Genomic DNA, 25104 nt, shown 5'->3' with positions numbered 1-25104 from the left:
AAAAATAAACAAAAGGTGAGTGAGTAAGAAAAGGCTTTGAAGCTTAGGGAAGGCTATACAGAACGAAACGAAAACTGAACTGGCTACAAAGTAAATAAAAACAGAATGCTGGACGACAGCAAAGACTTACTGTCAAAGTAGAGCAAAGTACATCCGAACATGACATGACAATCAACAATGTCCCCACAAAGAAGGACAAAAGCAACTGAAATATTCTTGATTGCTAAAACAAAGTAGATGCGGGAAATATCGCTCAAAGGAAGACATGAAACTGCTACAGGAAAATACCAAAAAAACAGAAAAAGACCACCAAAATAGGAGCGCAAGACAAGAAGTAAAACACTACACACAGGAAAACAGCAAAAAGGTCCAAATAAGTCAGGGTGTGATGTGACAGGTGGTGACAGTACACCTACTTTGAGACAAGAGCTATAGTGATGCATGCTTTAAAGTCATATCCAACAATTGCGACAACAACTTTTTACTGTCAACTGAGTTTCTTTTTTTAATGATTTCTGCCGGTGGTGTGCCTCTGCATTTTTTCAACACAAAAAATGTGCCTTGGCTCAAAAAAGGTTGAAAAACACTGGTGTAAATGGTAAATAAAAACAGAATACAATGAGTTGCAAATCCTTTTCAACTTATATTCAATTGAATAGACTGCAATGTCGGGATTGCAATATCGTATGATATTGCAATCATACTTGCCAACCTTGAGAGCTCCGATTTCGGGAGGTGGGGGGTGGGGGCGTGGTTGGGGGGGTGGGGCGGGGCGGGGCGTGGTTGGGCTCGTGGTTAAGAGGGGAGGAGTATATTGACAGCTAGAATTCACCAAGTCAAGTATTTCATACACATATATATATATATATATATATACTGAAAATATGCAAACAAAACTGTGTTTAGATAATTGATACTTCAAACTTGCATAAATATAACATGAATATAACATAATTTGGCTTCTGAGAGCTTCAAAATGTAATGAATAAAATGCTAAAGTTGTTGATAAACAAGCCATTTTTTAAATAATTAAATATGGTCATTTTAAATTAATTATTATGATAATTTAAAATGTATTATTTCAAATATGTTTATTTTAATGTACCGGTATAATTCTATGGCTGGACGTAAGAAGGAGTCAGAAAAAATACAAAAAAAAATACAATGAAATTTTATGTTTTCAGCAAAATATAGCAAAAATGTATTTAGTTTTTATTTATTTTTTTAAATTAATGAATATATTTATTTTTAGGTAAGATAAACATAATAATACAATTTATCTCTAGTCTGGATGATTTAGTTCTTGTCACCCTGTTGTCCTCCCGTCGTGAAAAAAAGGCTGTCCTCACTCAGGTCCGCATGGAGCTGGAGGGGGCGTGGCCTCCAGCTCCAGCTGAAAATCGGGAGATTTTCGGGAGAATATTTGTCCCGGGAGGTTTTCGGGAGAGGTGCTGAATTTCGGGAGTCTCCCGGAAAATTCGGGAGGGTTGGCAAGTATGATTGCAATCACAATCAGACAAATATTTGTTAATTTGAAAAGATGAATATTTATTGTACCATCATATCAACGTTAAATAGAGTTGGTACGTAAAATAATAGTTATTGCCATAAAAATAGCTATAAAAAAACATTAAAATAACAATAGTAACATAAAAAAATGATCAAATTAAGTTTTTAAAATTCTGTTTTTTACCTTTTACACTTGTTTTACCACCATAGTGTCACACCGCGGTGAGGGAAGTCTTGTCTTGGGTTTTTCTGTCTTGTGATGTGCATGTTTTAGTTTGAAAAGTAACTCTCCTCTCGTTTCAGGTCACTTGCCCTTCCTTTTGTGTCATCAGTCTGACGTCATCCCGGTTCCCTGATTGTTTCCACCTGTTCCCTATTACCCTCATGTGTCTTATAAGCCCACTCCTCCCTTTGTTCTGTGCCAGATTGTTTCGTTTATTCGTGCTCTCTAGCAACCATGCCCATGTCCATGCCTTGTCTTGCCTTGCCTCGTCTTGTGCTTATGTTCTTTGATCCTGAATCCCTTCGTTGCTATTTTGAGTTTTCCTTTCTTCCTCCTCAGCAGAGTGATTTTTTGTTATTTAGTTTATTCAGCCGAAGTGGTAAGTTTCAGTTATTTTTCATTCTTTCCTCACATTTTTGAGTGACAATTTTTGTTAAAACTTTATTAGATTAGATAGTGTAGAATTTTTCATAGCTGTTGTTTCTTCCTCCTGTTGGAGCGTTTTTTGTTTATACATTTTATAGCATATATTAATTATAGTTCGTCTTTGCTTTTGTGTTTTCCTCCGTTCGGAGCGATTTTTGGTTGTTCCTATTTTTTTTGGAACCTTTTTTGCCGATTAGTTTTTGGTTAAAATAGATATTGTAATCCTTGACTTTGGAGGTCAAAAGGAAGCTGTCAAAATAAAAGCCTGTCTAAGTTCCCTACTCTGCATCTGAGTCCTATCTTTTTACCAAGCCTGACACATAGTGTGTGCATTTCGTGTCAAATAACATTTAGTAAAATGTTTGTTAATTAAATGCAAAAATCCTCACACTTATTGGTGCAAAACATCTTTGGACAAGGTATTGTCCAGTATTTTAGGTCAAAACATAATAATTGTGTAAATGTTTCTATAATCAATAATATATCAATTGCATGGCCCATTAATAGTTTTTTCCCCCCTATTATTATATTTTCATAATCGTGAGAAGCAATAATTGAAATCGGAACCAACATTCGATTACTTTTCCAGCCCTACATAATAGCGCCATCTTTTGGAATTCATTACACAAAAATCTATATCTGGAGGTTGTCTACAGCCTCAGCCGTTAATGCCAATGTTTTCTGGTCCGTCGCGGATTATAGGCCCCGTTGGTTATCTGCCTTTGTAAGACCACACACCTGGGCCCTCATGTAACAAGCTTGCTTTCGCACAAACACACATAATAAAGCACTACTTACCAGAGGTGGGACCAAGTCATTGTTTTGCAAGTCACAAGTAAGTCTCAAGTCTTTGCCCTCAAGTCCGAGTCAAGTCCCGAGTCAAGACAGGCAAGCCCCGAGTCAAGTCCAAAGTCAAGACTGGAAAGTCTCAAGTCAAGTCCTAAGTCCTGCATTTTGAGTTTCGAGTCCTTTCAAGTCCTTTTAACCACAGACTAATATATTAACACAGATTGTGTATGCTTTTCAAACGCTGTATTTATTTATTAAAACAAGTGCATTTTAAATTGCAGGAAAGAAAATTGTGCTGACATTGCACTTTATAATAGCACTATCAACCAGTCATTTTAAACATTAACTCATTCCTTTACAGAACAAACACATTGAAAAATAAAGTGCAAATGTACTTATTTGTACAAAAGTGTTAACATTGAAAAAAACATGACATATACGTGAACATAACAAAAAAGTTGTACTTTTTATATGTCAGGGCCCTATGCTGCATTGCATTTGCAAAAGACCAAATTAGCCAAGAGTCTGTCAGTCATGTGTGCACGATGGGGGCGTAGTATGATGCCACCATGGCTGAAAACTCGCTCCACTGGAGCACTGGAGGCAGGCACTGCCAAGACTCTCATGGCCACTCGGAACAGTGAAGGAAGAGTCTTCATGTTCAATGCCCAGAACAAAAGGGGGGAGAGAGTTGTTTTGGGTTGGTGCACTACTTGTAAGTGTATCTTGTGTTTTTTATGTTGATTTAATTAAAAAAAGAAAAAAAGAAAAAATTATTTCTTGTGCGGCCCGATACCAATCGATCTACGGACCAGTACCGGGCCGCGGCCCGGTGGTTGGGGACCACTGAGGTAAACAACCAACAGTATGTCAGAAAGCTAGCTAAAACGGTACACATATTCATAATATAGTATACATTTTAACTGACCTTTATTTTACTATTTTTGTCTTTTTTTAGGTGGCTAAAATACGGTGTGCTGCTGACCGCCGTCTAACGTTACGTGTGATATATTGACTAACGTAACCCTGCTTAAAAAAAATCACTGAACAAAAAGTATGAATAAGGTAGTGAACTGCAACAGATTCCCGTGTTTGCAATAACGTTATAACGTTAGCAGTGAGTTTACAGCCTCACTGATTTAACTACACAGCAAATAAAAGTCACGTTACTTAGCCAATAAACGTTATCTTACATTCAAAACTTACCGTTCTTTGTGCAACTTCAAATGCCGGACGAAGTTGGAAGTTGTTGCCTCTCCATCAGTAATTTTCGAACCGCATGTGTTGCATACTGCAAACCGTTTTGTGTTGACCACCTCGTAATTTTTATACCCAAACAAAATTATTTTAGGTATCATTTTTTGTTCACTGGCGTGTGGTTTGGACATGTCTTCTTCGTTGGTTGTCCTGCAATTTGATTGGATGAATGCTGTGTGATGAAAACAAAGTAGATCTAATTTGATTGGCTGTTGTACTGAGACCACACCAGCTGACACACGCAACGCTGATAGACAAGTACACAATGAAAAATACGGAGTGCTCCCGAATAACTTTTTCATCTTTGGGTTTTGGGGAAAGTAGCAAGTCATGTCAAGTCATGTCAATTCAAAAGGCTCAAGTCCAAGTGAAGTCACAAGTCATTGATGTTAAAGTCTAAGTCGAGTTGCAAGTCTTTTTACATTTTGTCAAGTCGAGTCTAAAGTCATCAAATTCATGACTCGAGTCTGACTCGAGTCCAAGTCATGTGTCTCGAGTCCACACCTCTGCTACTTACTGTACAAGGTCTGCTGTCATTAGGATGCCGATTGCTAGAAATGACTCATAATCCTCGCGAAGAAAACGGAAGTAGGACCAAGCGTCTTTTTGTGTCGATCTCGCCATTTCCGGGTCTAAATTGGCTGTCAAAATGTACCAACTTGTCGGAGTACGTCCTCATCCTTCTACTATCCAGGTGAAAAGCATGATTTATGATCTAGAATAAAGTTTTACGAGCGAGGAAGCAGATGATCAGTCGATGATGTCAACATTGGCACACACATTGTGATCACCGTGCGGTAGAGATGCGCGGTTTGCGGACACAACCGCGGAGTCCGCGGATTATCCGCGGATCGGGCGGATGAAATTAAAAAAACTAAGATTTTATCCGCTCGCGGGTCGTGTCGGGCGGATTAATTTTTTTTTTTTTTTTTTTTTTTGCGGGTGGCAGTTAAACCAATTCGGAAATATATATACATAGTTAAATGTTGTTAACCACATACGAAAAACGAGCAGGCACCTGCTGCATATGCCACAACAGAAGAAAAAAAAAGAAAAGAGATGGACACTTTTACGGAGCGGAGAAGGGACGCCTCGCCGGGGTCCGGGACCGAGGCCCCTTCCCCCGAGAGGGCCCCACCGGGAGCCGTAGCTGAGGCGATCCGCGAGAAGGGCCCGACGCACGTCCAGGGTCACTACCGCGCCCACCGCACCGACACCCCGCCTTGTCCGCTTTCGCCGCGGCCGGCGTCACGCGCAGCAGGTAAGCAGCTTACCTGCCCGCCACCCCCGTGGCCGGGGGCTCGTAACATGGGTCACTCCGCGCGCTCCGCCCGCGCAGCTTACCTGCTTGCCACCCCTGTTGCCGGGGGCGCGTAACAGGGGTCACTCCGCGCGTAGTGCGCTCATGAAAGGGGTGGGGCTCACCCTGGTTGATATAGAGAGCAGGACGGTGGCCATGGAAGTTGGAACCCGCTAAGGAGTGTGTAACAACCCACCTGCCGAATCAACTAGCCCTGAAAATGGATGGCGCTGGAGCGTGGGCCCATATCTGGCCGTCGCCGGCAGCGAGACGCGCTTGGAGGTGCGCTCAGCGCGGCTCCCATATGATTGCGCACTGTGTGCGTCTGGGTCGTGACAGCGTGGCACGCGAATGTCTGTGCATTGGATCAGTCTCCTTTCTTTAACAGGCAAAAGCTTTATAACCTCACCATACCTGCCAACTTTTAAATCAGAAAAACCTAGTAGCCAGGGTCCAAGGGCCGCAGGCCCCGGTAGGTCCAGGACAAAGTCCTGGTGGAGGGTTCAGGGCTTCGCCCCCCGACGCAAAATGACTATTAGCATTCAGACAGGTTAAAATGTTGCTAAAACCATCACTTTTCTATCAGTCACAGTGACTTTTCAAAACAAAAATATTACAGCAAAAATCATATGGGTTGATTGACATGTTTATTCTGTAAGCTAACTTCAATAGTTTGAAATTATTTTGACAGTTAATGCCAGTTATCCTGTCAACCTTTCACAAGACTTCAATTTGTTAATTGAAAGTATAAATAGTATAAACACTTTTTACAGTATGTCGTGCTGTGAAATACAGCCGACAGGATTGCGCATGCATGGTGCAGGAGAACAAAGGACTTCTTTCATTTAAGGTTTGTGATAAACCATCAAACTCATTCGTTAAAAGGACTCTATAGTAATATAAAGCGAATTTTTCTGGACATTATCATGCAAGAAAAGTTTATTTTTGGGATCGCGATCACCGCGTAATGATTTTTAAAGGTTGCATTACATTATTAACTGTCCCATGTGATCAGCCAGTGCGATTGGAAGTCCATGCTTAATTATTGCCTCCGTAAATAAAACTTCGGCATTTATCACATCCAAAGAATCTGTTTGGGCGACGAAAAACGTTGAAAGTTTTCCACTTGTATCGCTAGCAACGGCATTAGACTTGTGTTTTTTTGTCCCAACGTGGTCTTTTACATCGCTAATTCCTCCGTGTCCGATCGAAAAATCTTGTCTGCACAAGGTGCAATTCGCGTAGTTTTCACCCTTTTTTTAAATTTTTTTATTAATATTAGATATATAACAACGGGCGGATGGTGGGCGGGTGCAGTTCTGCTCAAATGTTACATCGGGTGGATGGCGGATGGTTGACGACTTTCTGACGCGGTTGCGGATGAAATAATTGCCTATCCGCGCATCTCTACCGTGCGGCTATAAATAGTTTGTCTGTGTCAGGGCTTATAATAACAATATCACTAATATTTGGTTAATATTTAAGTCACGACATGTACATTTAGTTTTTTAATTTTTTTTTTCAATTGGCCTTTATGGGCGGAATAGAAGACCTCCCATTGGCTCATCTGTAAGCTGACTTTTATTTGCGAGTTAGAATGCATAAAAAAAATGTGTCCGTCGTCATATCTTTCATAATGATGGTGAATTATAGGCAACATTCCAAAAAAAATGCAGTTCCCCTTTAAATAGGCGTTACTTCTTCCTGTTCCTTTTTGGACATGTTGTAAAGAGAATGTACAAATGTGACGCATCATTTTGAAACGGTTCGAATACCGTTTTTTCCGGACCCTATTTTCCGTGAAAAACCGTCCGACCGGAACTCTCTAATAACTAAAGTTCCTTGGGTGAATAATGTAAACTCACTACACCGGTATGTTTTAGCACTTTCATGGCGAGTTTACTGACAGATATAAGTGAGAACTTTACACTACTTTATATTAGAAATGGCAACAGCGGAGGAGGAATGTCCCATAACAAGAAGATAGAGAAAAAAAAAAAATGTAATTTCCAGGACTTATGCAGATCCCAAATGCAGATCAGCAGGTACCAGAAGGAAAGATAAGTTGCTTTTGCATAATATTGTGAAACAAAACGCCAGATAATTTGTCTTACCTCATACACACACCATGATAATACTTGTATGTTGAAGCACAGTACAATCCGTTAAGCGGTGTGGCTTCATAGCTTACCAAAGTCCTACTAAAACATTTTGATAGTGCTTAATGTTCTATATTTTCAATGGAAAATATAACATTTTGGTGTTAAAGTTAAAGTTAAAGTAGCAATGATTGTCTCACACACACACTAGGTGTGACGAAATTATTCTCTGCATTTGACCCATCACCCTTGATCACCCCCTGGGAGGTGAGGGGAGCAGTGAGCAGCAGCGGGGGCCGCGCCCGGGAATCGTTTTTGGTGATTTAACCCCCAATTCCAACCCTTGATGCTGAGTGCCAAGCAGGGAGGTATCGGGTCCCATTTTTATAGTCTTTGGTATGACTCGGCCGGGGTTTGAACTTGTTTATTTGAGTCATATCGCAGTCTACATGTATCTCTTATGTGTGACTGCCATCTACTGTTCACACTTATCATTTCACCATGTACCAAATAAAATAGCTTCGAGGTCGGTGAGCACAACCAAAAATGATTCCGTACATTAGGCACACCAGGTTATAAGGCGCACTGTCGAGTCATATTGCAGTCTACACGTATCTCTTATGTGTGACTGCCATCTACTGTTCACACTTATCATTTCACTATGTACCAAATAAAATAGCTTCGAGGTCGGTGAGCACAACCAAAAATGATTCCGTACATTAGGCGCACCGGGTTATAAGGCGCACTGTCGAGTCATATTGCAGTCTACACGTATCTCTTATGTGTGACTGCCATCTACTGTTCACACTTATCATTTCACTATGTACCAAATAAAATAGCTTCGAGGTCAGTGAGCACAACCAAAATGATTCCGTACAATAGGCACACCGGGTTATAAGGCGCACTGTTGAGTCATATTGCAGTCTACACATATCTCTTATGTGTGACTGCCATCTACTGTTCACACTTATTTCACTATGTACCAAATAAAGTATATTCGAGGTCAGTGAGCACAACCAAAATGATTCCGTACAATAGGCACACCAGGTTATAAGGCGCACTGTCGAGTCATATTGCAGTCTACACGTATCTCTTATGTGTGACTGCCATCTACTGTTCACACTTATCATTTCACTATCTACCAAATTAAATAGCTTCGAGGTCGGTGAGCACAACTAAAAAAGATTCTGTACATTAGGCGCACCGGGTTATAAGGCGCACTGTCAATTCATATTGTAGTCTACACGTATCTCTTATGTGTATCTGCCATCTACTGTTCACACTTATTTCACTATGTACCAAATAAAATAGCTTCGAGGTCAGTGAGCACAACCAAAAATGATTCCGTACAATAGGCGCACCGGGTTATAAGGCGCACTGTCGAGTCATATTGTAGTCTACACGTATCTCTTATGTGTGACTGCCATCTACTGTTCACACTTATCATTTCACTATGTACCAAATAAAATAGCTTTGAGGTTGGTGAGCACAACCAAAATGATTCCGTACATTAGGCACACCGGGTTATAAGGCGAACTGTCGAGTCATTTTGCAGTCTACACATATCTCTTATGTGTGACTGCCATCTACTGTTCACACTTATCATTTGACTATGTACCAAATAAAATAGCTTCGAGGTCGGTGAGCACAACCAAAAATGATTCCGTACATTAGGCGCACCGGGTTATAAGGCGCACTGTCGAGTCATATTGTAGTCTACACGTATCTCTTATGTGTGACTGCCATCTACTGTTCACACTTATTTCACTATGTACCAAATAAAATAGCTTCGAGGTCAGTGAGCACAACCAAAAATTATTCCGTACATTAGGCGCACCAAGTTATAAGACGCACTGTCGAGTCATATTGCAGTATACACGTATCTCTTATGTGTGACTGCCATCTACTGTTCACACTTATTATTTCACCATGTACCAAATAAAATAGCTTCGAGGTCGGTGAGCACAACCAAAATGATTCCGTACATTAGGCGCACCGGGTTATAAGGCGCACTGTTGAGTCATATTGCAGTCTACACGTATCTCTTATGTGTGACTGCCATCTACTGTTCACACTTATCATTTCACTATCTACCAAATTAAATAGCTTCGAGGTTGGTGAGCACAACTAAAAAAGATTCTGTACATTAGGCGTACCGGGTTATAAGGCGCACTGTCGAGTCATATTGTAGTCTACACGTATCTCTTATGTGTATCTGCCATCTACTGTTCACACTTATTTCACTATGTACCAAATAAAATAGCTTCGAGGTCAGTGAGCACAACCAAAAATGATTCCGTACATTAGGCACACCGGGTTATAAGGCGCCCTGTCGAGTCATATTGCAGTCTACACGTATCTCTTATGTGTGACTGCCATCTACTGTTCACACTTATCATTTCACTATGTACCAAATAAAATAGCTTTGAGGTCGGTGAGCACAACCAAAAGTGATTCCGTACATTAGGCGCACCGGGTTATAAGGCGCACTTTCGAGTCATATTGCAGTCTACACGTATCTCTTATGTGTGACTGCCATCTACTGTTCACACTTATCATTTCACTATGTACCAAATAAAATAGCTTCGAGGTCAGTGAGCACAACCAAAATGATTCCGTACAATAGGCACACCGGGTTATAAGGCGCACTGTCGAGTCATTTTGCAGTCTACACGTATCTCTTATGTGTGACTGCCATCCACTCTTCACACTTATCAATTCACCGTGTACTAAATAAAATAGCTTCGAGGTCAGTGAGCACAACCAAAAATGATTCCGTACATTAGGCACACCGGGTTATAAGGCGCACTGTCGAGTCATATTGTAGTCTACACGTATCTCTTATGTGTATCTGCCATCTACTGTTCACACTTATTTCACTATGTACCAAATAAAATAGCTTCGAGGTCAGTGAGCACAACCAAAAATGATTCCGTACATTAGGCACACCGGGTTATAAGGCGCCCTGTCGAGTCATATTGCAGTCTACACGTATCTCTTATGTGTGACTGCCATCTACTGTTCACACTTATCATTTCACTATGTACCAAATAAAATAGCTTTGAGGTTGGTGAGCACAACCAAAAGTGATTCCGTACATTAGGCGCACCGGGTTATAAGGCGCACTTTCGAGTCATATTGCAGTCTACACGTATCTCTTATGTGTGACTGCCATCTACTGTTCACACTTATCATTTCACTATGTACCAAATAAAATAGCTTCGAGGTCAGTGAGCACAACCAAAATGATTCCGTACAATAGGCACAACGGGTTGTAAGGCGCACTGTCGAGTCATATTGCAGTCTACACATATCTCTTATGTGTGACTGCCATCTACTGTTCACACTTATTTCACTATGTACCAAATAAAGTATATTCGAGGTCAGTGAGCACAACCAAAATGATTCCGTACAATAGGCACACCAGGTTATAAGGCGCACTGTCGAGTCATATTGCAGTCTACGCGTATCTCTTATGTGTGACTGCCATCTACTGTTCACACTTATCATTTCACTATCTACCAAATTAAATAGCTTCGAGGTCGGTGAGCACAACTAAAAAAGATTCTGTACATTAGGCGCACCGGGTTATAAGGCGCACTTTCGAGTCATATTGCAGTCTACACGTATCTCTTATGTGTGACTGCCATCTACTGTTCACACTTATCATTTCACTATGTACCAAATAAAATAGCTTCGAGGTCAGTGAGCACAACCAAAATGATTCCGTGCAATAGGCACACCGGGTTATAAGGCGCACTGTCGAGTCATATTGCAGTCTACACGTATCTCTTATGTGTGACTGCCATCTACTGTTCACACTTATTTCACTATGTACCAAATAAAGTATATTCGAGGTCAGTGAGCACAACCAAAATGATTCCGTACAATAGGCACACCAGGTTATAAGGCGCACTGTCGAGTCATATTGCAGTCTACACGTATCTCTTATGTGTGATTGCCATCTACTGTTCACACTTATCATTTCACTATCTACCAAATTAAATAGCTTCGAGGTCGGTGAGCACAACTAAAAAAGATTCTGTACATTAGGCGCACCGGGTTATAAGGCGCACTGTCAAGTCATATTGTAGTCTACACGTATCTCTTATGTGTATCTGCCATCTACTGTTCACACTTATTTCACTATGTACCAAATAAAATAGCTTCGAGGTCAGTGAGCACAACCAAAAATGATTCCGTACAATAGGCGCACCGGGTTATAAGGCGCACTGTCGAGTCATATTGTAGTCTACACGTATCTCTTATGTGTGACTGCCATCTACTGTTCACACTTATCATTTCACTATCTACCAAATTAAATAGCTTCGAGGTCGGTGAGCACAACTAAAAATTATTCCATACATTAGGCGCACCGGGTTATAAGGCGCACTGTCGAGTCATATTGTAGTCTACACGTATCTCTTATGTGTGACTGCCATCTACTGTTCACACTTATTTCACTATGTACCAAATAAAATAGCTTCGAGGTCAGTGAGCACAACCAAAATGATTCCGTACAATAGGCACACCGGGTTATAAGGCGCACTGTCGAGTCATATTGCAGTCTACACGTATCTCTTATGTGTGACTGCCATCTACTGTTCACACTTGTCATTTCACTATGTACCAAATAAAATAGCTTCGAGGTCGGTGAGCCTTATAGTCCGAAAAATACGGAAAACCAACCTAAACCCAGTTTACTGATTTTCTTGGTTCCGTGTAGATAAATGCCGGATGTACTGTTAGCGTTCTGACCGGGCAATTTTGCACACACCTGCTATGACGAGGCTCGACATATTCTTGCCCGCGAGCTCAAACCGAACATGGAAGAGGGCGTTCTCCAATTTAGGTCTCCACTCCACCACGTAGTCCAGCAGACCGGCTGACGGGATCTTGGTCCACTGCACCAGAACGGACCCGTCAGCGAGAGCCGCGGCGCTGACGTTCCATATCGCCTCATGCTCTAAAAGAAACACAACATTAGAAATATTGCATGAAGAGTGACACTTTATTTTGCAAACCGCCAACCTTTGGGATGGTAGATTCTGACTTGAGTAGGGGAGGATTTCCCAGCCGCGTTCTCAGCCACAATGTACACTTTCCTGGCTCTACGCGGAACCTGGAAGGTGCAATGACCGCCGGCGGTGGCGCAGAGCGTTCCCCTCTTACTGCTCACCTTTCTCACCGAGACAACGTAAGACACGTTTCGGCCGTTAGCTCGGAACCGCCGTGACGGCTGGAACAAAAGGAAGACTATTTTACACGCCATCACTGAACGGCTGCAGTAGTGATGGGCAAAACGTGTACCTTCCAAAATAAAAGCATTTGGAGTTGTTTGTGCATGTGATCCCCGGTCACCCTCATCCATGTGTCCAGGAGTCCTGTGGGGGCTGGGTGGGGGGGAAGATGGTTGTCAACTAGAGATGTCCGATAATATCGGACTGCCGGTATTATCGGCCGATAAATGCTTTTAAATGTAATATCGGAAATTATCGGTATCGGTTTCAAAAAGTAAGATTTATGACTTTTTAAAACGCCGCTGTGTACACGGACGTAGGGAGAAGTACAGAGCGCCAATAAACCTTAAAGGCACTGCCTTTGCGTGCCGGCCCAGTCACATAACATCTACGGCTTTTCACACACTCAAGTGAATGCAATCCATACTTGGTCAACAGCCATACAGGTCACACTGAGGGTGGCCATATAAACAACTTTAACACTGTTACAAATATGCGCCACACTGTGAACCCACACCAAACAAGAATGACAAACACATTTCGGGAGAACATCCGCACCGTAACACAACATAAACACAACAGAACAAATACCCAGAATCCCCTTGCAGCACTAACTCTTCTGGGACGCTACAATATACTACGCTACCCTCTACAATATCGGATTATCGGATATCGGCAAAAAAGGCATTATCGGACATCTCTATTGTCAACTACTTAGGTAGCTAACACTTCACAATAGTACCGGCACACTACAAACAATGCGGTGCATTGAACGCATCAGTAAGCAAGAGATATGCTAAGAAATTAGGGGTCTGACGATTTTTACGTTACGTCTTTTTCTAATGGATTTATTACGATTTTTAAGTTAGTAACATTTGATCAAATCAAATCAAATCAAATCAACTTTATTTATAAAGCACATTTAAAATTTACTACAGGGGTAGCCGAAGTGCTGTACAATGGGCAGGTTAAAAGATAATACGAGTACCGAGCAAACACAACACAACACAAACAGAACACGATAAAAAATAAATAAATAAAATAGAATAAATTAAAACATAAAAACATAAAAACAGGTTCACAGCAGGTGTATTATGGAGTTTTTAAAAACAATATTATTAACGTGTAATTAACGTGTTATTAACCATGACTAGTACCTAACTATGTCAAAATCTCCCCAAACGTGTCCCATTCATTTGTGCTGGTTTTTCTTGCAAAAATATTTGGTCTAGCTATTCTAATTTAAGTTAACGTTTTGTGATTCACCTGTGTGAAGTTTCCCACCCCACCTTGTCCAAATTTCCCCAATCTCGTCCCTATCGTTTGGGCTAAAATTGTTTGTGTTTGTGCCATTTCGGTCTTTTAAGTTATGAACATGTTATGTTTTTTATGGTATCAATGTGTTATTATTCATAACCAGCCCTTCCACCATGTCAAAATCTCACCAAAAACCAGTCCCAATCATTTGTGCTGGTTTGTGCTACAAAAATGTTTGGTGTACATATTAAAGTTTTGAAGTTATTAACACATTACAATTCATAACCAGCTCTCCTATATTTTCAAAATATCCTCTCAACCGTTTCAATGTCAATGTTTCTTTGTTACTTTTGGATTATTTTTATTATTTTTATTTTTTTTCAAAGTTCCTTTATGTGTTACATAGTTGAGCGAATAAATCTTCAATGTCACTAATACTGCTGAGGAGTCATTATTTTAAAAAGGCATTATTTCGTTGTGTCCTACTAATTTTGGAGGTCCTTGAACTCACCATAGTTGTGTGGACTGTTCGTTTACATGTACAACTTTCTCCGACGCTGCCACAGAAAGACGTGTTTTATGCCGCTCCTTCTTTGTCTCATTTTGTCCACCAAACGTTTTATGCTGTGCGTGAATGCACAAAGGTGAGCTTTGTTGATGTTATTGATTTGTGTGGAGTGTTAATCAGGCATATTTGGCCAGTGCATGACTGCAAGCTAATATATGCTAACATGCTATTTAGGCTAGCTGTATGTACATATTGCATCATTATGCCTTGTTTGTAGGTATATTGGAGCTGATTTAATATCCTTTACTTATGTCCTCTGTGTATTTAGTTTGTTTGTCCATGTTTCATGACACATTATCTGTATGTAATATTGGCTGCATTTCTAATTCTGAACACAGCAAGTGTTACCCAACTTGCAAAGATTGTAATAAATCCTTTAGAAGACGACAGCCTGATGTGTCCTTTAACTTGGACACACACATCGATACCAGTGTTTAAAAATGTGTAGAATAAATATTAAATATCAACATTTCTGCCAACGAAGGTTAGCGTCAGCCTGCGACAGATAGTCATTTTGATAGTAGGCCAATATAGACACTAACATCATGTGTTGTCTTCATTATAACACTTATATAAGACTTTTAAAGTCATTTTGATAGTAGGCTAATATAGACACTTACATCATGTGTTGTCTTCATTATAACACTTATATAAGACTTTTTTTAAAGTCATTTTGATAGTAGGCTAATATAGACACTTACATCATGTGTTGCCTTCATCACAACACTTATATAAGACTTTTAAAGTTATTTTGATAGTAAGCTAATATAAACACTTACACCATGTGTTGTCGTCATTACAACACTTATACAAGACTTTTAAAGTAATTTTGGTAGTAGGCTAATACATCTAATATAGACACTTACATCATGTGTTGTCTTCATTATAACACTTATATAAGACTTTTAAAGTCATTTTGATAGTAGGCTAATATAGACACTTACATCATGTGTTGCCTTCATCACAACACTTATGTAAGACTTTTAAAGTTATTTTGATAGTAGGCTAACATAGCTAATATATACACTTAGATCATGTGTTGTCTTCATTATAACACTTATATAAGACTTTTAAAGTCATTTTGATAGTAGGCTAATATAAACACTTACACCATGTGTTGTCTTCATTAAAGCACGTATATAAGACTTGTGAAGTCATTTTGATAGTAGGCTAATATAGACACTTACATCATGTGTTGCCTTCATTATAACACTTATATAAGACTTTTAAAGTCATTTTGATAGTAGGCTAATATGGACACTTACATCATGTGTTGTCTTCATTATAACAATTATATAAGACTTTTAAAGTCATTTTGATAGTAGGCTAATATAGACACTTACATCATGTGTTGTCTTCATTATATCACTTATATAAGACTTTTTTTAAAGTCATTTTGATAGTAGGCTAATATAGACACTTACATCATGTGTTGCCTTCATCACAACACTTATATAAGACGTTTAAAGTTATTTTGATAGTAGGCTAATATAAACACTTACACCATGTGTTGTCGTCATTACAACACTTATACAAGACTTTTAAAGTAATTTTGGTAGTAGGCTAATACATCTAATATAGACACTTACATCATGTGTTGTCTTCATTATAGCACTTATATAAGACTTTTTTTAAAGTCATTTTGATAGTAGGCTAATATAGACACTTACATCATGTGTTGCCTTCATCACAACACTTATATAAGACGTTTAAAGTTATTTTGATAGTAGGCTAATATAAACACTTACACCATGTGTTGTCGTCATTACAACACTTATACAAGACTTTTAAAGTAATTTTGGTAGTAGGCTAATACATCTAATATAGACACTTACATCATGTGTTGTCTTCATTATAACACTTATATAAGACTTTTAAAGTCATTTTGATAGTAGGCTAATATAGACACTTACATCATGTGTTGCCTTCATCACAACACTTATATAAGACTTTTAAAGTTATTTTGATAGTAGGCTAACATTGCTAATATATACACTTACGTCATGTGTTGCCTTCATCATAACACTTATATAAGCCTTTTTAAAGTCATTTTGATAGTAGGCTAATATAGCTAATATAGACATTTACATCATGTGTTGTCTTCATTAAAACACTTATATAAAACGTGTAAAGTAATTTTGATAGTAGGCTAATATAGACACTTACATCATGTGTTGCCTTCATCATAACACTTATATAAGACTTTTTAAAGTCATTTCGATAGTAGGCTAATATAGCTAATATAGACATTTACATCATGTGTTGCCTTCATTAAAACACTTATACAAAACTTGTAAAGTCATTTTGATAGTAGGCTAATATAAAAACGTACATCATGTGTTGCCTTCATCACAACACTTATATAAGACTTTTAAAGTTATTTTGATAGTAGCCAAACATAGCTAATATAGACATTTACATCATGTGTTGTCTTCATTATAACACTTATATAAGACTTTTAAAGTCATTTTGATAGTAGGCTAATATAAACACTTACACCATGTGTTGTCATTACAACACTTATACAAGACTTTTAAAGTAATTTTGGTAGTAGGCTAATATAGCTAATATAGACACTTACAGCATGAGTTGTCTTTATTATAACACTTATATAAGACTTTTAAAGTCATTTTGATAGTAGGCTAATATAAACACTTACACCATGTGTTATCTTCATTAAAACACGTATATAAGACTTGTAAAGTCATTTTGATAGTAGGCTAATATAGACACTTACATCGTGTGTTGCCTTCATTATAACACTTATATAAGACTTTTAAAGTCTTTTTGATAGTAGGCTAATATATCAAATATGGACACTTCTATCATGTGTTGCCTTCATTATAATGCTTTATAAGACTTTTAATGTCATTGTGGTAGTAGGCTAATATAGCTAATATAGACACTTACGCCATGTGTTGTCTTCATTATAACACTTATATAAGACTTTTAAAGTCATTTTGATAGTAGGCTAATATAGACACTTACATAATGTGTTTCCTTCATCATAACACTTATATAAGACTTTTAAAGTAATTTTGATAGTAGGCTAATATAGACACATACACCATGTGTTGTCTTCATCATAACACTTATATAATGCTTTTAAAGTAATTTTGATAGTAGGCTCATATAGCTAATATAGACACTTACACCATGTGTTGTCTTCATTATAACACTTATATAAGACTTTTAAAGTCATTTTGATAGTAGGCTAGTATAGACACATACACCATGTGTTGTCTTCATTATAACACTTATATAAGACTTTTAAAGTCATTTTGATAGTAGATTAATATAGACACTTCCATCATGTGTTGCCTTCATCATAACACATATATAAGCCTTGTAAAGTTATTTTGATAGTAGGCTAATATAAACATTTACATCATTATAAGACTTATATTATTTTTTTGCGGCTCCAGACAGATTTGTTTAGAGTATTTTTGGTCCAATATGGTTCTTTCAACATTTTGGGTTGCCGACCCCGGGTTTAGGTCCTACCACTCTCCATGGTGACTGCAGACTGGCTGCCGCTCCATTCACTCCAGGGGCTTTGCTGGTATCGGACTCTGATCTGGGCCACATAGCGCGTCCCGTGCAGCAGGTTACACCGGTCCACAGGGTTCTTGGGCAGCGCACGCAGCACCAGGATCTGAAATATCACCAGTAAGCCTGAAACTAATACGCTGTAACCAAGCAGAGCTACATGCCTCATAAAGGGTTGGACTTACTGTACCTTGTTCCACAGGCTGCTCTCCGCTGTCTTGAATCTGACTTCAAGACTGACGTAGTCCTTCATCCAGTCTTGGTGTTGGGATAAGTCCCATCTCAGTCTGAGGCAGTTGAACCGCCCAGCTTGCATCCTCGCAATGCTTGGCGGGTCAAATTTAGCTGGAGAGAAGTAAATGTATTTAACTCCCCCAAGCACTAAGGTTCAACAAGCATGTTTTATAATACCAAGTGGAGGGTTGGTGCATGGAATGTGGAGGAAAACCAATCAAGTGTGGCAAGGATTTGGGTAAACATTAGATTATATATTATATATATATATAAATAAGAGAAATACTTGAATTTCAGTGTTCATTTATTTACACATATACACACACATAACACTCATCTACTCATTGTTGAGTTAAGGGTTGAATTGTCCATCCTTGTTCTATTTTCTGTCACTATTTTTCGAACCATGCTGAACACCCTCTCTGATGATGCATTCTGCTTCGTCTCCTTGTTGTGTGCGCAGTTGTGCACTGCACTCTCTAAAAGCCCTAGATGTTATTGTCACATATGCATGTACAGTAGATGGCAGTATTGTCCTGTTTAAGAGTGTCACAACATTGCTGTTTACGGCAGACGAAAACGTGACTGCTGTTGTTGTGTGTTGTTACCGCGCTGGGAGGACGTTAATGAAACTGCCTAACAACAAACCCACATAAGAAACCAAGAACTCGCCCTCCATCATTCTACAGTTATAATGTGATTGGGCAGGCACGCTGTTTATATTGTGGGAAAGCGGACGTGAAAACAGGCTGTAGACACGTCACTCGGGTCCGCATGGAGCTGGAGGGTGTGTGGCCTCCAGCTTTGCCTGAATTTCGGGAGATTTTCGGGAGATAATTTGTCCCGGGAGGTTTTCGGGAAAGGCGCTGAATTTCGGGAATCTCACGGAAAATCCGGGAGGGTTGGCAAGTATGTGCGCCACACATTTTCGATGGGAGACAGGTCTGGACTGGCCAGTCTAGTACCCGCACTCTTTTACTATGAAGCCACGTTGATGTAACATGTGACTTGGCATTGTCTTGCTGAAATAAGCAGGGGCGTCCATGATAACGTTGCTTGGATGGCAACATATGTTGCTCCAAAACCTGTATGTACCTTTCAGCATTAATGGCGCCTTCACAGATGTGTAAGTTACCCATGTCTTGGGCACTAATACACCCCCATACCATCACACATGCTGGCTTTTAAACTTTGCGCCTATAACAATCCGGATGGTTCTTTTCCTCACGACGTCCACAGTTTCCAAAAACAATTTGAAATGTGGACTCGTCAGACCACAGAACACTTTTCCACTTTGTATCAGTCCATCTTAGATGAGCTCAGGCCCAGCGAAGCCGACGGCGTTTCTGGGTGTTGTTGATAAACTGTTTTCGCCTTGCATAGTAGAGTTTTAACTTGCACTTACAGATGTAGCGACCAACTGTAGTTACTGACAGTGGGTTTCTGAAGTGTTCCTGAGCCCATGTGGTGATATTCTTTACACACTGATGCCCAAAATGTCTGTAACACACCCAGCCGAGTCCCACGGGGACGGGGGATAAAAGTTGGAAAAGTCGGCAAAAGACCCAAAAATGTTCAAAATACCTACCCAGGTTTGAGTCCCACAAGTCCAGCCGCCGGACGGGATGCCCAAAATGTCTAAAACTCGCCCAGCAAAGTCCCACGGAAAGGCGGGGAGAAAAGTGAGGAAAGTCGGTAAAATGTTCAAAAATCACACCCGGGTTCGTGTGTTCAAGTCTTAAGACTTGTACCACTCCATGTGGGACTCCAACCTGGGTAGGTATTTTGAAAATTTTTGGGACTTTTGACGACTTTTCCAACTTTTATCCCCCCTCCCCGTGGGACTCGGCTGGGTGTGTTATGGACATTTTGGGCGTCCCGGGACTTGCGCGGCCGGCGGCGGGACTTGTGGGACTCAAACCTGGGGAGGTATTTTGAACATTTTTGGGGACTTTTGCCGACTTTTCTCACTTTTCTCCCCCCACTTCCCATGGGACTTTGCTGGGTGCGTTTTGGACATTTTTTGCATCCCGGAACTTGCGCGGCCAGCGGCCGGACTCGTGGCACTGGAACCCGGGTAGGTATTTTGAACATTTTTGGGACTTTTGACCATTTTGGCCACCTTTTCCTCTCTTCTTCCCCGCCTTCCTGTGCACCATTGCTGGGTGTGTTTTAGACATTTGGACAAACATAGTTTTAAGCATGTTTTACTCAATATAGGTCATAACATCTCAGCAACAAGCTGTAATATCTTACTGAGATCATTTAGGACCAAAACACTTAAAACAAGTAAAACACTCTAACATAAAATCTGCTTAGTGAGAAGAATTATCTTATCAGACAGAAAATAAGCAAATATCACCCTTATTCATACTTGCCAACCCTCCCGGATTTTCCGGGAGACTCCCGAAATTCAGCGCCTCTCCCGAAAACCTCCCGGGACAAATTTTCTCCCGAAAATCTCCCGAAATTCAGGCGGACTCAGGTCCTCCACAATATAAAAAAGCGTACCTGCCCAATCACGTTATAACTATAGAATGATGGAAGGCGAGTTCTTGGTTTCTTATGTGGGTTTATTGCTAGGCAGTTTCATTAACGTCCTCCCAGCGTGGCAACAACACACAACAACAGCAGTCACTATTTGTATACCGTAAAGCAGTCCGTCTGCCGTAAACAGCAATGTTGTGACACTCTTAAACAGGACAATACTGCCATCTAGTGCATTTGATGAAAGCACTTTTGTGCGTGCCACACATCAATGCATCATCAGAGAGGGTGTTCAGCATGGTTCGAAAAATAGTGACAGAGAATAGAACAAGGATGGACAATTCAACCCTTAACTCAACAATGAGTAGATGAGTGTTATGTGTGTGTATATGTGTAAATAAATGAACACTGAAATTCAAGTATTTATTTTATATATATATATATATATCTATATATATATATATATATATATATATATATATATATATATATATATAGATATATATATATATATAATAAAACAAATATATATATATATATATATATATATATATAATAAAATAAATATATATATATATATATATATATAATAAAACATATATATATATATATATAATAAAATAAATAAATAAATATATATATATATATATATATATATATATATGTAGCTAGAATTCACTGAACGTCAAGTATTTCTTATATATATATATATATATATATATATATATATATATATATATATATATATATATATATATATATATATATATATATATAAGAAATACTTGACTTGGTGAATTCTAGTTGTAAATAGACTCCTCCCCTTTTAGCCATGCCCCCAACCACGCCCCCGTCCCACCCCGACCACGCCCACTCCCACCCCCTCCCCCCACCTCCCGAAATCGGAGGTCTCAAGGTTGGCAAGTATGCCCTTATTTGAGATATTTCATCTTACTTAGATTTCAGTTTTTGCAGTGTAAGTGCTTGATTTTATACACCTGTGGCCAGGCCAAGTGATTAGGACACCTGATTCTGATCGTTTGGATGGGTGGCCAAATACTTTTGGCAATATAGTGTACATCTTGACAGCCCTAATCGCAGTCAACAATAAAATAATATAATTACCTGAGCTGACAGGCTCTAAAGTGAGCGGCGCCGAACTCGCCTCTCCCAGCTGATTGGCAGCTTTCACGTATATTTCCATTTCTGAGAAGAGCACAAAGTCGGAGCGAGGGATGGTGTAGCTGTGGACGCCCGGCGGCAGCTCGTAGGTGCGATTCCGGTTCAAGTCCCTGTAATGACAAACTCATTCAGGGTTAACATGAGTCCCAGTGGACATTAACACAGAAACAGCCCTCGGAGTATTTACCCAATGTGCGTGTGGAGGGTGTACTTTGTGGGCAGGCGGCTCGCTTGCAGGCTGGCTTCCCAGTCACAGGTCAGGCTTTCCTGGGCGGAGAGGTTGGCCTGACAGCTCAGGTTCTGTGGCACTGGCGGGGGATCTATCAGGTGCATATTTGGATTTATTGGCAAAACTGCCACTTAAAAGTTAAAGTAGCAATGATTGTCACACACACACTAGGTGTGGTGAAATTTGTCCTCTGCATTTGACCAATCCCCTTGTTCACCCCCTGGGAGGTGAAGGGAGCAGTGAGCAGCAGCGATGGCCACGCCCGGGAATCATTTTTGGTGATTTAACCCCAAATTTTTAACCCTTGATGCTGAGTGCTAAGCAGAGAGGTAATAGCTCCCATTTTTATAGTCTTTGGTATGACTTGGCCGGGGTTTGAACTTGTTTATTTGAGTCATATCGCAGTCTACACGTATCTCTTATGTGTGACTGCCATCTACTGTTCACACTTATCATTTCACCATGTACCAAATAAAATAGCTTCGAGGTCGGTGAGCAAAACCAAAATGATTCCGTACATTAGGCAGGCGGGTTATAAGGCGCACTGTTGAGTCATATTGCAGTCTACACGTATCTATTATGTGTGACTGCCATCTACTGTTCACACTTATCATTTCACCATGTACCAAATAAAATAGCTTCGAGGTTGGTAAGTACAACCAAAATGATTCCGAACATTAGGCGCACCACGTTATAAGGCGCACGGTCGAGTCATATTGCAGTCTACACATATCTCTTATGTGTGACTGCCATCTACTGTTCACACTGATAATTTCACCATGTACCAAATAAAATAGCTTCGAGGTTGGTAAGCACAACCAAAATGATTAAGAACATTAGGCGCACCACGTTATAAGGCGCACGGTCGAGTTATATTGCAGTCTACACGTATTTCTTATGTGTGACTGCCATCTACTGTTCACACTTATCATTTCACCATGTACCAAATAAAATAGCTTCGAGGTCGGTAAGCACAACCAAAATGATTCCGCACATTAGGCGCACCACGTTATAAGGCGCACGGTCGAGTTATATTGCAGTCTACACATATTTCTTATGTGTGACTGCCATCTACTGTTCACACTTATCATTTCACCATGTACCAAATAAAATAGCTTCGAGGTCGGTGAGCACAACCAAAATGATTCCGCACATTAGGCGCACCGGGTTATAAGGCGCACTGTCCAGTTTTGAGAAAATGAAAGGATTTTAGGTGCGCCTTATAGTCCGACAAATACGGAAAACCAACCTGAGCCCAGTTTACTGATTTTAAGTTAAGTTAAAGTAGCAATGATTGTCACACACACACTCGGTGTGGTGAAATTTGTCCTCTGCATTTGACCCATCACCCTTGATCACCCCCCCTGGGAGGTGAGGGGAGCAATGAGCAGCAGCGATGGCTGCGCCCGAGAATCATTTTTGGTAATTTAACCCCAAATTTCCAACCCTTGATGCTGAGTGCCAAGCAGGGAGGTAATGGCTCCCATTTTTATAGTCTTTGGTATGACTCGGCCGGGGTTTGAACTTGTTTATTTGAGTCATATCGCAGTCTACACGTATCTCTTATGTGTGACTGCCATCTACTGTTCACACTTATCATTTCACCATGTACCAAATAAAATAGCTTCGAGGTCAGTGAGCACAACCAAAATGATTTCGTACATTAGGCAGACCGGGTTATAAGGCGCACTGTTGAGTCATATTGCAGTCTACACTTATCTCTTATGTGTGACTGCCATCTACTGTTCACACTTATCATTTCACCATGTACCAAATAAAATAGCTTCGAGGTCGGTAAGCACAACCAAAATGATTCCGCACATTAAGCTCACCGCATTATAAGGCGCACGGTCGAGTCATATTGCAGTCTACACGTATCTCTTATGTGTGACTGCCATCTACTGTTCACACTTATAATTTCACCATGTACCAAATAAAATAGCTTCGAGGTTGGTAAGCACAACCAAAATGATTCCAAACATTAGGCGCACCACGTTATAAGGCGCACGGTCGAGTCATATTGCAGTCTACATGTATCTCTTATGTGTGACTGCCATCTACTGTTCACACTTATAATTTCACCATGTACCAAATAAAATAGCTTCGAGGTCGGTAAGCACAACCAAAATGATTCCGAACATTAGGCGCACCACGTTATAAGGCGCACGGTCGAGTTATATTGCAGTCTACATGTATCTCTTATGTGTGACTGCCATCTACTGTTCACACTTATAATTTCACCATGTACCAAATAAAATAGCTTCGAGGTCGGTGAGCACAACCAAAATGATTCCGCACATTAGGCGCACCGGGTTATAAGGCGCACTGTCCAGTTTTGAGAAAATGAAAGGATTTTAGGTGCGCCTTATGGTCCGACAAATACGGAAAACCAACCTGAACCCAGTTTACTGATTTTAAGTTAAGTTAAAGTAGCAATGATTGTCACACACACACTCTGCATTTGACCCATCACCCTTGATCACCCCCCCTGGGAGGTGAGGGGAGCAATGAGCAGCAGCGATGGCTGCGCCCGGGAATCATTTTTGGTAATTTAACCCCAAATTTCCAACCCTTGATGCTGAGTGCCAAGCAGGGAGGTAATGGCTCCCATTTTTATAGTCTTTGGTATGACTCGGCCGGGGGGTTTGAACTTGTTTATTTGAGTCATATCGCAGTCTACACGTATCTCTTATGTGTGACTGCCATCTACTGTTCACACTTATCATTTCACCATGTACCAAATAAAACAGCTTCG

At 40.1% G+C, this 25104-nt stretch overlaps 1 protein-coding gene across 3 annotated transcripts in view; it reads right to left on the bottom strand.

Moving 5' to 3' along the window:
* csf3r (colony stimulating factor 3 receptor) overlaps nucleotides 1-25104 on the bottom strand; it is an 84679-nt gene that overhangs the window by 9298 nt on the left and 50277 nt on the right. For all 3 annotated transcript variants that reach the window (XM_072913098.1, XM_072913097.1, XM_072913096.1), the window contains 7 exons: nucleotides 22308-22440; nucleotides 22064-22230; nucleotides 18408-18562; nucleotides 18173-18323; nucleotides 12914-12996; nucleotides 12635-12842; nucleotides 12381-12569 (listed from right to left, as the gene is read on the bottom strand). In XM_072913098.1, the coding sequence (XP_072769199.1) occupies nucleotides 12381-12569; nucleotides 12635-12842; nucleotides 12914-12996; nucleotides 18173-18323; nucleotides 18408-18562; nucleotides 22064-22230; nucleotides 22308-22440 (1086 nt within the window). The remainder of the gene's footprint in view (nucleotides 1-12380; nucleotides 12570-12634; nucleotides 12843-12913; nucleotides 12997-18172; nucleotides 18324-18407; nucleotides 18563-22063; nucleotides 22231-22307; nucleotides 22441-25104) is intronic.

Source organism: Nerophis lumbriciformis, linkage group LG04 (genome assembly GCF_033978685.3).
Source record: "Nerophis lumbriciformis linkage group LG04, RoL_Nlum_v2.1, whole genome shotgun sequence".
NCBI lineage: Eukaryota > Metazoa > Chordata > Actinopteri > Syngnathiformes > Syngnathidae > Nerophis > Nerophis lumbriciformis.
The sequence above is the reverse complement of the archived record's forward strand: the minus strand, read 5'-3'. Positions and strand labels throughout refer to the sequence as shown.